This window comes from Kryptolebias marmoratus, linkage group LG8, assembly GCF_001649575.2.
Source record: "Kryptolebias marmoratus isolate JLee-2015 linkage group LG8, ASM164957v2, whole genome shotgun sequence".
Classification (NCBI taxonomy): Eukaryota; Metazoa; Chordata; class Actinopteri; order Cyprinodontiformes; family Rivulidae; genus Kryptolebias; species Kryptolebias marmoratus.
In genome coordinates, this window is record NC_051437.1 from 17,043,627 (window position 1) to 17,058,719 (window position 15,093).

The 15,093-nt window shown below is 41.2% G+C and overlaps 2 protein-coding genes across 2 annotated transcripts in view; both read right to left on the reverse strand.

Moving 5' to 3' along the window:
* hoxc10a (homeobox C10a) overlaps positions 1-889 on the reverse strand; it is a 3,884-nt gene extending 2,995 nt beyond the window's left edge. The window contains exon 1 of the mRNA XM_025005737.2: positions 38-889. Coding sequence (XP_024861505.1) covers positions 38-755 — 718 coding nt within the window. The 5' untranslated portion in view covers positions 756-889. The remainder of the gene's footprint in view (positions 1-37) is intronic.
* A 6,357-nt stretch (positions 890-7,246) lies between these two features.
* Positions 7,247-10,855, reverse strand: hoxc11a (homeobox C11a). Its single transcript, XM_017415036.3, has 2 exons — positions 9,738-10,855; positions 7,247-8,343 (listed from the first exon to the last, which is right to left on the reverse strand). Exons 1-2 carry the CDS (start codon positions 10,609-10,611, stop codon positions 8,111-8,113), a joined length of 1,107 nt encoding a protein of 368 aa, XP_017270525.1. The 5' UTR covers positions 10,612-10,855; the 3' UTR covers positions 7,247-8,110.
* Positions 10,856-15,093: the final 4,238 nt, after the last annotated feature.

Sequence of the window (15,093 nt, forward strand, 5' to 3'; positions counted from 1 at the left end):
AGGGGGAGGGGGGGGGGGGGGGGGACGCATATTCTACCTTTTAATTCCCCGTCCGAGTTATCAGAGCAGCTGTCACTCTTGGCCTTCTCCTCCTTTCTGCTCTGACTCTCGTCTGTTTTGGAAACCTCTCTCGCTGTCTCCTGCGCAGGTTTCCTGCAGCTCACTGCCGACTCTGCTGCTGAATCACCCGATGACGCCAGGTGGGCGAGGGAGAAGCCCGGGGGGAAGTGCTGCTTGTCCTGCTGCGGCCTTTCCCCGCTGTACACCTGGAAATAGCCGCCGGAGGAGGCGGCTGTTGGCTCGGGCCGGCAGCTATTGTCTCCGAGCCGGATGTAGGTGGCCGACTCTGTTGTCTGCTTCCCCTTATTGCTGTCATCTGGATAGAGGCAACAAAACGCCTCCTCTTTGACGCTGCCCGCTGGAAACGAGCAGGGCTGTAAACACTGGGCAACAGGTTGCTCGTCCCTGCAGCTTTTGGAGCCCGGGGTCCATGTGGCCAGCTGTGCTGACAGGTACGGCGCATCCTGGAAGCCGCCGAGCGAGACACCGCCCGGAGGAACTTCGTCTCGTTTGGAGAGGGAGGAAGATGGTCCAACCTTCCCAATGTTTCTCATCACTGAATATCCGCACTCCGCAGCTGAGTGAATGTACATTCCGGGGCTGCTGGAGTAGCTCTCAGCCCTGAAGGAAGATGATCCTCCCATCAAGGAATCCATCAGGAAGTTACCGGGCGATATGTTATTCGGACATGTCATATTTGCATTTGAACAAACAGAGGGGGGATCACTTCCCCGCCGCTCTGATCTGCGGGGTTTCAGCGGGAGAATCAGGACAGTAGGATGCTGACATCTTTTGGAGGGGGGTGCAAAAGAGAAATATCAGGAACATGATTATGGGATGCTCGGAGACATGTCATGTGAGCTTCAGACCAATAGCGGCGTGGAAGTGGCCTTGATGCTCCAGACTGATGTGACGTCAGCGCGGTCAAGTTGGAGGAAGAGAGGGGTTTTTGGTGGAGCGTGAGCGCCACCTAGTGACCTCGTGCTGCCTTAAACCAGCAGGAGGAACAAAGGACGGCTGCTGTTACTGCTGCGGAGGAGGAGTGCATTTCCTGAAAGCACTCTCTGCTTGTGAACATTTAAAGTCACAATTTCAGATGTTTTGACAAATCTTATTAAGCCATGGTAGTTTTTTTTTTCCTTTGGACCCTGCAGGCAGCAGCCCTGTGAAAGTCCAGGACATGGTGGATATATTTTAGGGTGACTTTATTTTTTCAGTTCTTTTTTCACTAATATGTTGCGACCGAGGTAAGCTACAGTTCGCTGTGTATCTTATAACAACAGGAATGTGTCAAATACAGCAAATTAGAAAACATAGATATACATGAGTTTCTGGGAGGTTTACAAATTAGATGCTATTTTGTATCCGCGCTGCTTAAATACATATTTTATTTCGTGCACAGTGAGATTTGAAGGTCCCGTTGAGGAGGTCGGCTACAGCCGTCTCTCCTCGGCCTTCATGTTGATTATTTACATATTTTCTTTCCAGACTTTTACAAAAAAACTCCGTGACTTGGTCCCTGTGTTCCCTTGATTACTGATGCTGTATTTGGTAATACCAAAAAATGCTTTCAAACAAAGCTATATTTGTTATTCTGTGGACCAGATGAAGCAGTACCTCACTGTTTGACGGGATTTTTCCATTAAATTACTAAACTCTATGCGTTCAATGTGTTTTCATTTATGACTTAGATGTAACATGAAATGAAAGGTAGAATTACATCGAGTATTATTTTACTGCTTTTTTCTGTCTGAAACAAAAAGAACCTTCTAGCCCAATAAATTAATAAAGGAGTAATGGTTAAACACGAGCCTGCATTAAATTGAAATCTTTTCTTTGATTGTGAAATCCACAGTCCAAGTTTTCGGTCTCAAACTACGCCTGGGCCAGAAAAAAGGCAAATGTTGCGATCTAAGTATCTCCGACAAATACTGCGGGTTTTACACAAATTCACACAGATTTGAAGTTTGGAGGTTTTATTGTCTTCTATTAAATTGTGTCACTCAGACATTTAATCTGCCTCACTTTGATATTTTTCTTTTCTATGTTGAAGAATGCGCAGTGTGAAATGCTAACAGAGCAAATAACATTTTTATGAAGTTACTAAAATCAATTTCTTATAGGGTGAATAGAATAAAAAATGCTGACATAGTTTGAAATCTAATATAAATATAGAATTATTATTAATAGTATTTATTGACAATGGTTAAAACAAAAAGCAAGTGTTTCTTGATTTTTTATTTTTTTATTTCTACTGCTATTATTATTTGCAGGTTTCCATACTGAAGTAGCTCTCAGTACCTATGGTTGGATTCCATACGTCTGCAATTTCTGGTGAGACATGTAAGAAGACATTTGCTGCTTGAGGACATTCTTTCAGTGGAAATTAACCCGCAGTGAAGTGAAGGAACACAAACACTCACTTCACTGTGCTGCTGAACAGATCCTGTTATACGAGACTGCAGGGGGGAGAATAGATTTGGTTCACATTAAGTGTAAAAAAAAATACTTGTTGAATTTATTTCTTTAAAAGTCTAAAACTGTTCGGATTTTAAAGCAGATACATATCAGTTCGGCCACAACTTTTCCTTTTCAACTCAGGGGCTGCAGCTGAAACATCCCAAAACGTGTCATCTGCACAAATAGTCGAATAAATAACTGGGTTGCTTCAAACACAAAACGGCCTGTTGTAAAATAAAAAGCAAACTTGTCAGAAGCGCCATCACAGACTATGATGGCATGCGTTCGGCCATGTTTTAAATCTCTGCTGGAATCCTGCTTTGTGAGTTTTCTCCTTTGATTTGTGCGGGTCGAGTCTGTGAGCTCGTCCCTCAGTCTGTGTGTGTGTTAGTGTGTGTGTGTGTGTGTTTATATGTGTGTGCAGTTCAGAATCATTTTCAAAGGCAAGGGCAGCAAATGCGCCTCTGAAATGTGTCGTTAGCCTTATCTGAACTGTGCTGTTTGGTGTTGATACCGAAATGTAATTTGTGTAACATTCTGTGTGAGTGGAATAAAAAATCCAAAACAACTCAGTGGTGTCTGTGTGGTCATTCTACATCCCATAATTATGAAAGAACTTTGAAGGCTCGTTGTTGCAGGATGGAAGCCTCTGCGGTGTGGACGCTTGGAAAACATGTTGAATTCTCACAATCATTTCAGCTGAAGGCGTGTGAAAGTCCTTGGAAAAAAATCTGAATAAAAGTGAGTAAGTAGATGTTGCCTGGAAAAAAGGAAGAGTTAACGCAATTATTTCTTACTTTTTACTTGTTTTTGGTTACATGCATGAATCAGTGAACACGTTATAGATGCTTAAATAATTTCACATTAGCCTAAATGAAAAATTGGCACTTAGCCCGCAGGGGAACATTTATCCTCTGCACATGCACACACAGACCAAGGAAAATAAATAAATGATTTCATTTAAAAAATGGATTTTTTTTAGAGTAGCTTACCCATGTTTAAAAATTAGGCTTAATCTTCTTTCTTTTTTAAAATAAAGAAGCGTTATTACGTCCCAGGAGCTCAAGAAAGTTTGGAAAATACAATGTCACACTGTATACATTTGAAATGAAAGGAGTACCGGTTATTTAGGTTGTTTCCAAAGTTGCCCATCTGACTGCAGAATGTGCACTAATTGGGTGGAAAAGCTGTGCAATGCAGAAAATGTGTGCCAGATGATCCCTCATTTGAATCACACTAATTGCCCAAAGTCTCCAATAATGAACACGATCTTTGTGCAAGAGAGGAAAGCAGCCTGTAACATACACAAGGAAAAGAAAAAAAGAAAAACAACATGAAAAAGTCAGACAAAATGATGTTCTTTGTTACAGACAGGCCCCGGCTGTTCAGATATGCATGATTTTCGCTGAGCATGCCAATCCATGACTAAATGATGATTTTTTTATTTTTTTATTTCTATCCAGGTCACTTTTCTCTGATAGAACCGCATCGTGCTTTTTATTTATTTTCATAAAAACATGTTTTCGTTTCCTTCCCCTTATTTTCCCCATTCCCAGAAGATTTCTCTTCTGCAGATGCACATCGCTGACTTTGACCTTTCTCCAAAACATTTTATCTTTCAGGGAAAAAAAATGCTCCCCTTTAAACGAAACGAGGATTGTTGGGTTTGTTAAACGTGTGCACATGCGCCTGTAAACCTTTAAGAATCCCCCCCAGAACACGCGCACGCCTCGCCACACACATTCACAGGGAGCAGCCTGCATGTTCCTATGGTCTTTACACTTGTCCAAAACTACAGTCCGCACCGACCCCTAAATCACGCTGCGTTTAGTTGCAAACCTGCAGGCTGTTATCATACTTCGAACGGGTATATATGTGCGGCAATGATGCATTCACGTCGGCCTACCAACCTGCACGAGCTACTGAGGCGACGCAATGAATTTGGCTCCTGGCAGCCCCTTTGCAATATCTTTCCAGTTGGAAGTGGGGAAGGTTGGGTTTTGTTTGCTCTTTCATGCTGCTGTCCACTCGGTGCGCAACTGCAAATTTATGGCGCCAGAATCATGTAAGTGCTTAATTAAAACCCGCCATCAAAGCCCAGCAGTGTTACATTATTAGCACCAAATAGGACACACGCGTGCGAGCGCGCGCATTACCATATCAAACTTAAAAACCTTCTCTCCATTTTAATAAGCCTTATTTGGGTGACGACAATAAAGGAAACGGCACACTCCAAATGCATTTGAGAGCGAGCTGCAATGCACGGTCCCCAGAAAGAGCCGGAGCTCGTTTTACAGCGAGGAGCTGTTTTTTATAGCCCAATAGAACAGGTTAGGTGCTGAGACACTGTAGTGTAAAACCATTGAATAGCCTATAACCCTTTGATTAGTATCTGCGGAGGAATAAGACACTGGAACACTCCTATATTTACTTCCAAAACGGAAAATAAACACACAGTAAACACGATTTATTGTGAATTGTGAGGGTTTTTTTTTTGTTTGTTTGTTTGAAAAAGTCAAGCGATAAAAAAATATTTTCATTTAATTCTGTAAATAAATAAATAAATAAAAAGATAAACATTTTTCAGTCAAACTTGCTTTTATTTTTATGGTATTTATAGGCAAAATGAAAACGATTAAAGTCAATTTTTCAGCTGTCATCTAACTACACGAACTAAATTTTTCAGATAACATTTTAATGACTTATTTTCTAATTTTATTTTATTTTATTATTGGCCTCACAAATCATTTTATTAGAACTCTTCAGAGTGATGCCTTTTTCCTGGTCTGCAAGGGGAAACTGTTTGGTCCATTTGTTCACACTCTGGATTCCTCTGAGCCTCGTCTTGAAAAGTCTATTTTTATGCACGATTCTAATTCTTATTAAAGTCGTTTTCTTTTAGGGGAAAATAAACAAAGATCAGTCTGTGTCCCTATCCTTTCTGATGCCTCCCCGCCTCTGACAAGCCAAAACAAGCCGCCATTTTCCTATTCAGCATTAGTGCAGGAGCCGGACTGAGGCTTGCTGCATTCCAGAGTAGAGCAGGCTGCACATCAGACCCACGTCACCGGAAAGGATATGTACTGATAACACTACTACTACTTATACTACTACTACTGTGATGCGACGCTTTTTAAGCTCCCCGTAGAGGAAACCAACAAGCAGAGTGGCCGGGAGACTCCACGGCCCCCGTGTGGTTGATGAACAACATTCGTGAAGGACCCTGCAGTGCTCTCTGTTAGTGACGTTGGGCGTTGGAGAAACTTACAAATTACTCACGTCACCGTCCCAGGGCCAAGGTTGGTAGGTGTGGCAAGAGAGGGTTGCCTATAGCCTTGATCTCGGCTTGTGTGCGGTGTCTTTTGTCAGAGCTGCTCCCCCAATCTAACCACCACCCTCCCTATATTGCCCTCCCCTCCGCCCTCCGTCCTTCCTTGTGATGCACTCACATATGCACATTAAGTTGGGTGTTAGTTCATGCTCTTGGGAGTGTTATTTTATAAGAAAGTCGCAAAAAGAGCGCAGATCCCGTGGACACAACGAGCTTTTTCTTTGAATTAAATGTCCCTTTTAAAACTGACTCCAGTTTTCTTATGTCCAAAAACCGCCATTGTTCAATATTTAAATAAGTAAATAAAAATAGGTGAATTCTCACACAAATAACTCACAAACCATCGCGTGTACACAAATCAAACCACGCCAACAAATATATATTCCTTTTTCTAACAGAATACAAATCAGCTCCATTCAGGCACGTTTTAAAACGCGCCTCATGCGTGAACACGTATACATTTTACAAGTGACAATAAAGTGTATTTACAGGACGTGCTAAAGCTGGCAAAGTTACCTGTTGTAGTTTAATGCGAGGGGTCAAAGTTGGTCTCGGTGCGCATTCCATTTTCAGTTCCCACTCGCTCTCATTGGCCCATTCTGCTGCTGCGCACATTTCCGGGCTCCTTGATTCCGCTTTATTGCGGCGGGTTAAAGGTGAAGGCCTTGACATTATTGAAGTTCAAAGACTACATTTAATTATACATTGTACTTAATGCGCACGTGCAATCATCTTGCGCATACCTTGAAACATATATATGAAAGACATGCGATCAAACACACACACATACACACACACACACACACACACACACTATTCTGTTTAGTGGTTTGGACAATGCAGGATTCATGTCAAAAAACTGATTTTTGCATGTTTTCTCCCCTCACTTCTCCATTCGGACAGCTAGTCTTACTTGTTTACTATTTACTGCGGAAGTGGACACCATTTCCCCCTGAACAGACGGTGCAATTAAGAGAAAAAAATAGCCATTTAGTGCCTCTGTCTTTATGGCAGTGTCTAGACTCCAAGAGTGGCGATTCCATTTAGTGCGCACTAAAAGAGAGGGTTATCATTGCACTCTCGCGCTCTACATTTCTAAGATCTGAGCTGTAACTTCGTTTAACACGCGTGCTAACATTCGAGCAAGATCTTTTAACAAGGCGTGGGACCTGAAAATTGGAGGAAAATCCGCCAAAGTTTAGGTCCGCAAACACTAGTTTGCCAGTGGCCGCCAGATCCTCGCATGTAGCGGTCATTAACGCAATTAAAAGCGTGCAGGTAGAGTAGTCAATGTAGGCCAATAGATCCGGCATATAAACGCGTTTCTGAAATGATCAATAAAGCTGCGCCGATCCAATTTATTTTTTTTAAAAAAGCACAAAAAGCACACAGTTCGAGTTTTGCCTATATGTTTCTTTTTATTTAGATATTATAATGATACACAGGCCGGCAATCCCTTCATCCTTACTCGGATCAATTAAAGCACCAATGTGTTTTCTTTTTTTTTTTTTCCTTTTTACTTTTTTTCAGCAAATAATTTAATGTGAGGTTAAAGCTTTTAAGGTCGTATGGGCAGTGTGCTGAAAAAAATAGCAGCAGGGAATTGGGGGGCTGAACAAACAAAACTAAAAGGCTAAAATAAAGAAGGATTCAACATACGCCTATATTTACAGTCACAAATGCACTTTGCATAGGCTACTCTGCACATACAGGGAGTATACTTTCACAGATTGGACGTCACAGTTCTCAAGGGCGGGAAAAAATGCAACCTGGAAATTATTTATTTTTATGTTTTTTATTTTTTTTATATTTTTCTGTCCATGCTCTGGTCGGGAAATAATTAGATACTGATATGCTATATACACAGACCAGAGTATAAGAGCTAAAAGTTGTCTGCGCAATAAGGATTTGTTTGCTACACAAATATGCTTATACGGACAGTAAACACAACGCAGAAACGTGATAAATAGAAGGACATATTCAAGAACAGCGTATAAATGATTTTTTTTCTAACCACGTAGGCCTTTCTCATCGCCTCCCGTGTGGAAGGGGGTGAAAATAATAAGAAAATGGCGACATTATCCCCACCATGCAGGCCTATATTTTTCTTCCACTTGTCCACTTTCACATTGCACTCTCGGTGACATGGGCTGCCTTTTTTATTTTTTAGGAAAGAAATAAAAAGCCCACGATTAGACTTCACTAAGATGAGAGGGAGGCCTTGATGCCACTTGTCCAGGACTGTGACACTCTCTCAGCTCACAACAGGGGGTTTCCGGAGAAATACTGAAGGCGATCTCTGCTCAGCTTCTTCTCTTTCATTCTTCTGTTCTGGAACCAGATTTTAACCTGGCGGTCGGTGAGGTTCAACATTCGGGAGAGCTGAAGCCTTTTCTCCTTGTTGATGTAAACGTTGAAGAAGAATTCCCGTTCCAGCTCTCGGATCTGAAACTTGGAATAGGGACATCTCTTCTTTCTCGTTCTAGGAACGCCTGGGAATAAAAGAAATACAATTAAAATGGGGCCAGGTGAAGGCAGAAAATACAATATAGCAGCAATAAAAGTGGGGGGAAAAAACAAAAGTTAGGGCTGCCAGATGCTAAGAATTCAGCCTAGCAATGATAACATTTCAGGCAGCATTCATCAGGCGAAGTAGCTGAGGCTATCAGATTAAAGCAGCCATAAATAGTGTTAAATATCCAAAATACCTGGAAGTAAATAATATCAACTTACAGCCTCTAAGTACGTGTTTATCTGTTATAAATACACAACAACAAAAAGTATTCCGCCCGCATTATGTGCGCCACATTCCTCTGGAACTAAACTAACAATTTACACAATCTGTTGGCAGTGAACGCATCGCCCTTGTATGCAGTGGCCTGTGCAGACCCCCCGTGGCTCTATAACTCCTTATCAAACAGGTGACCGGGGAAATAGATTTGTTATATTGTTATACGTGTGTGCGTGCAAGCGTATGTGGGTGCGTGTGTGTGTGTGTCTGTGTGTGTGTGTGTATGTGTGGGAGGGAGGCACAAACACCAGCCTCAGAAAATATTATATCCACACCCTACAGAAGCTACATGAAGCTAAATATGAGCTGTGGTCTGCAGAAAATCAAGTATATATATTTTTTTCTCTTCATGCTTTACTTTAACATAATTTACAGTCATTGTTATATAAATAACTTGCAGCAAAGTTGTGTAGGGAAATAATCATAAATATTTACATAAGTCGCTTTTGCAGTTACTTCTGGGATTTAGCATATGCAAATATAGCATCATCTGAAATCTATAGATAGATAGATAGATAGATAGATAGATAGATAGATAGATAGATAGATAGATAGATAGATAGATAGATAGATAGATAGATAGATAGATAGATAGATAGATAGATAGATAGATAGATAGATAGATAGATAGATAGATAGATAGATAGATAGATAGATAGGTTTCTGAATGACCGTTTAGTGTGAGATACTTTTTGCAGCTTGTCTTTTGCGCACAAACCCTCTGCTAAAGATAATTCACAAGACGCCAAAAGCAATGTTCTGCCCAATTGGTTTTTACACTCGACAGCCCCAACAAGAAAATCCCTTAAAATGCCCAACGCAAGTTCATGATCAAAGTTAACATTTGTCACAATAGCTCTGTATTTAAAAATTTCACAGACTTTCACCATAGAAGCGTCTGTGTATAACATCCCTCTCTCTTTTTTTTCAAAGCGCTTTCCCATCGTAAAAATTCTTCCCGTTGCAAGAAAGAGCTTTGTAGGGTTATAATAAAATCCTTTGAATGCTTATAAAACTCCACATAAAATCTGACCGACAAAACACCGGGCTAGTCCCCTTAACCTTCCCCCCATTTTACAGCTTCGGTGTACCTACTCGAGTGGCTGCTCTTGTTCCCGTCCTTGGTTGTTGCGGAGGAAGAAGTGCAAGAGCCTGAATTCGTGTGTTCCTCCTCTTCGTCCGGGTCTTTTTCCTGCTCCGGAGCTCCGGGTACAGAGGCTGCCGGCTGCTGCTGCTGCTGTTGTTGCTGCTGCTGCTGCTGGGAGTCGTTTTCCAGCTTCCCCACCTCGCCCTTTTGTAAACAATTGTCTGACTGATTGTCCGTGCTGCCGCAGTACGCGGTCTCAAAAAAGCGGTCGAAGCCCTGCGGGAGGACGTTGTTTTTGCCCACGCCGGAGTAGAAGCCCGTGGAGGGGTGATTGGAGCCCGGATGGGTGTGATGGTGATGGTGGTGGCTGTACACGCTCTCGTTCTTCATGAGCATTTCTGTCATGGTGGATGGTGGGAGACAGTCCCTATGCACCAGATCCTCTCCCGAGTAGCACGACGCGTAGTTGCCTCTGTGGTGCCATTTCCCGGCAGGGTCCAAGCCGTACGAAACTTCCCGAACCGGCTGCACTTGGGACAGATTTGTGGAGTAAGGGTAGCTGATTTGCCGGGACGGGGCCTGCGGGAGGAACGAGGAGACGGCGGAAAACTCGGGAACGTAGTAGGTGCAGCTGGGGAGGTAGATGTTGGACGCGCAGCCCGTCCTGTCCCCAAACTCGGATGTCCGGTCTTTGCGCGTCTGGGAGCAGAAGTTGCCCAGATTCACCGAGTTAAACATCTTAGTCTCTCTCTCGCACTCTCCACTATAGATAGATGTTTTGGATTCGAGCTGCAGCAGAAGGGAAAAATTTGGGAAGGCGAGATGACGCGCAATCCGTCTAAGTCGCCCCGCAGACACGTGATCGAAAGTAGATATTGTCATATATCAATTTGGAAGAGTTGGATGTGTAGGAGTGGTTGGCTTAAGGTAAGATCGAGGAGGTTCAAACGAGTAATTTTCAAACGCCACAGGCGCACTGAGAAAACCAGTTACAGATTCTTGTTTGCTGGCTTATGACAATTAGAGTGATGTGTGTGTGCAGTGTGAGCGTGTGTGTGTGTGCTTATGCTTATGGGCTGCTGGGAGGCTAAAGCTAAACAGCAACAGCTCCTTAAAAAGACATAGCACAAACTCCAGCGTAGACTTATGACAGGCATTTCATAGTTTTAGAGCATTTTGCAGGTATTATTATTATTATTATTATTATTATTATTATTATTATTATTATTATTATTATTATTATTATTATTATTATTATTATTATTATTATTATTATTATTATTATTATTATTATTATTATTATTATTATTATTATTATTATTATTATTATTATTATTATTATTATTGACTGCATTTCCCAGATGTATACATGTATATCTTTCAACCTAACTATGAATATTATTGATTTTTATTCAATTCATTGGAGTTTTTCAAAAAAGATATTTGCACCTTGTGCAATAGGAGTGTCACAAGTCAGCAACTGTGGAAAATACATCACAAAAATGTCAAATCACTAATAAAAGCCACACTATTTACCCATGTTTTCACTATTTACTAAAGAAAATAAACAGCACATGTAGCTTTGTGTTTTTTAATAAACTGCTAATAATCCATATGCAGAAATCCTTTTATATTATGTTTTTTACATCGTTCTGTGAATACCTTTGGGATCTTCTATTATACTTTTTGTGAGGATACTATTTTATTGTTATTGTTATTTAATGGTTGTCACAGGTGTCGTCTGCGCATTTGGAAGCAAAGTGAACGTTGCTTAGTCATCTACCCTCAAAATTATGCAACCTATTGATTCGCCAACCATTTTATTTATGTTTTTTTTTCCCCCACTGTGTTGCTGAATGGGAAAAACATGACTTCCTCGGAGCAGTCGTGCATGCACGGTGACGACGGTGGTCGGACCATAATTATGTTGTAAAGTGAAGCTCAAACCGGCGCTTGGAGGCGATGCACAACGCACAGCGTGCATGTTTACTGAGCAATGCTAAAGCCATCGCGCTGCTCTCGTTACTCATTACTATAACTTTGACTTTGGATCTGGACAGAGTTCATGGAGGACAACTGCACGGTTCAGGACAATGTCCCTGGAATTCCTGCCGGTTAAGTTCCAGTGAAGCCCCCTTGGACCATGCTTCTCCTCCAGAGGGTGGAAAAAATGCCCTTGTTGCATGAACACAACATCCCAAATAAAACGAATAAAGCAACAACACTCCTTAGATTCTTCAGTCTGAATACACATGTGTGACTCTTGTGGTCTGAGATAATATTTTGTGTAAAAACCAATGTTTTTTTTTCTTCAATTTTCATTGTAGAATTAAATCATATCAAGTTTCTGTACACATACAGAACATTCAGCCTGGACTCTTGACTGAAAATGTATCCGACAATTCCCCTCTCCAGTATAATAAGTCCCTTCTGATGTTTTGTAGCTTCTGCAGTCTATTTCTTTGTCTTTATATTTATTTTTAGTTAAAATATGTTGACATTTATCAGTGGGTGACAGAGACAGAAATGTTCCCCAGACTTTAAAATGAAGGGAGAAATGCAATAAAATGAATTATTTGGAGAAAAGAAGCGGCTGCGTGTGACTCTCTGCGTCATTTTAGACTTTTAATTGTACTGCTGAGGCCCATCTCCGAATCTTTATAGACTATCTGATACTATTACGAGGTGAAATTAATATGATGTCCCATTGTTTCGAATCACAGGGTGCTTCCTAAATGTTTCAATAGACTCTTAAATTGTTGCCCAATAACGCAGTCGTTTTGTTCCACTATAAGTGACACCTGTGTTGCCTCAGAAATTTGGCCCGCGAGTAAAAAGCAGACTTTGGGTTTTATCTTTATCTGATTCGGATTGGAAGAGCAACATGGCCAGACGTGAGCGCACTGGAAACGAGTCTATTGCAGGCGTATTTGTGAAAACGTGGCAATGGCATTAGCTTGTTTACTACCCCTGCAAACAAAAGGTTGTCTCACATGATGCATCCTGCATCCAAGTACAAAGAAAGCAGACAGCTGTCCAGACACAGCACTTGAATTTGACCACTAAAAATCCTCCTCTACGTCCACCATAAAACTCCGAATGGCTGTAGTAACGCTAAATCCCCCCTTTGTTCCATAGAAAAACCATAAACTCTGAGAATGAGAGGAATCTGGATTTCAGCAACTCAAAAAGGAGCTGAATTTCACTGTCGAACCTTCTAAAACGTTTTAAATATTCTACTTTTCATCATTTGCTCCACTGATAGTCCAGAATTATCCTGTTACAGTTAGTTTAGTTTTATCCTGGAACAAGTTTCAAATTCAGCATCTTTACATGTTTGTATTTCATTAAACTGTAAAAATAAAATAATACAGACCGTTGCAGACATGAGAAGGAGACATATGGCGACTTTTCTGCACCCCGAAATGCACAGCTGCTGATCTAATTTTTTTTTATTTTTTATTTTTGTAGGCCAGGATCAACAAACCATAGCTATGGAAATATTTGTGTAAACATAGCGGCCTGCATGTGGTGTGAACTGACACATGCACGACACATGCTGTTGCACTGGAGCTCTGCACAAATGTAATAATAATAATAATATTAATAATTTGCGCATTAAAATGTCACCGCTCATTTCCACAGGAGGTAATCTATCACACACTAGAATTAAACAATAACAACGCAACTGGGTTGCATCTGAAGCTGAATATCCAAAACCTAAAAAAAAACTCGCACTGCTGCAGCGCTGCCCTGTCGTGAATCATTACATTTAAAATGAATCCATATGTCAGCACCGGTTCTGATCATAATATTTCCATTGAAATAAATAATAGCAACCAGTAAAAACTTTTTCTTTCAGTAGGCAGTAAAAGGGGCAGGACGGACAGACCAAAACAATATGGCCAATTCATTTTTCCCATCATAATCATACCAGTGATGCGAATAATGTGGTATAAATAAGTAATGCGAGGGTATGAATAAGCGATGCACTAATAAAGTTTGGAAGTTAAGGCCACTAATCAAGACAGCAGAAAGAAATGAAACTGTTTCAATATGCTAGAGAAAGACTGAGGCGTTTAAATGACTGGGAAATGGTGCTCCTGGTTGGGTTTTAAGCAGCATGTGTCATAATGTGGCAGAATATGGCCAGTCAGAGTCCTCCGCTTGTTAATATCAGCTTTCTGAGGGGTTTAAACACGAGTTATTCTCGCCTTGGTGCGCTCATCCCATCAGTCAGAGAATAAGCTTTTGCCGTATGTTTGTTTCTCTGCGTGGACGAGCCGCTGCAGAAACTCCACGAGCAGTAGGACCCGGAAAAGTTTGATTACGCTGCGCCAAAATGAGTAGGAATATGCAGAGTTTGCATGCAAAGTTCCTCTTCAGCTGACCTAGCTGCAGCTTCTACTTCAATATAACGACGATAGGTTAAAAAAAATACATATAATAATAAAAGTAATCCCCAATATTTCTAAGAGCAGGTTCAAACGAATTGTCACAATAAATTGTTGTCGTTTAAAAATCCCAGTAAAAGCACAAACTTTACGATTTGGTCTGAGGAATTTCAGCGGTGTGTTGCTACCTAGCGCAGTAATTACTATGATTAACTTAGGTGTCACCCTCTTGGAAAGAAGAAACCTCAAAAATGGTGCTCCTAAATATTACAATGTTTTTTGGCTCCGTGGCGATAAATCCTTGGGCCACATGATCCAACCCTAACTACACACACAAACGCAGAGACACACACTCGCGATGGGCAAAGTTCACCGAGACACTCCTGCGCAGTTAGCTGAAGTCAGAGCTAAATGCGGGAAGCCTGTGTAATCATATTACTGTCCCCTCATGGCCCAGAGAAGTTTAATTGGATGTAAGTCGGGCTGTTAAATTTGGTTGCAAACAGTTTCAAGCGACACTAAAAAGGGTTTCCTTTCTTTCTCTCTCTCTCTCTCTTTCTCCCTCTCTATCTGTCTTTTTTTTTTCCTTTTTTTTCTTTCTGCGGTAAAAGCATCGTGCGTAAAGCGTTTGTGGTGGCAACAACAGCTTACAAGATAAAGACGTGTTGCTGTTGCATTTGGAGCAATCTCCAGAGTGTATTTTACCTCCAACCACCAGGACATAAAGCTTTCACAACAATGTGTTAACTTTTTTTTTATTAGAAGTATTAAATGATTTCACATCGCAAGAAATCCCTCAGTGTTGAGACTTCCTGGCTCCAGCTCTGTGTTATTTAAACGGCTCAAGAAAAGCCCAGAAAATCTCCGGAGGAGAGGAAGGGTAAAAACTGATGTGTATCTTAGCTGCAGTTTGGTTCGAGATAGGCTAAAAAAACTAAGCTTGTGTTGAAAAATGTGGCTTGGGGGTGGA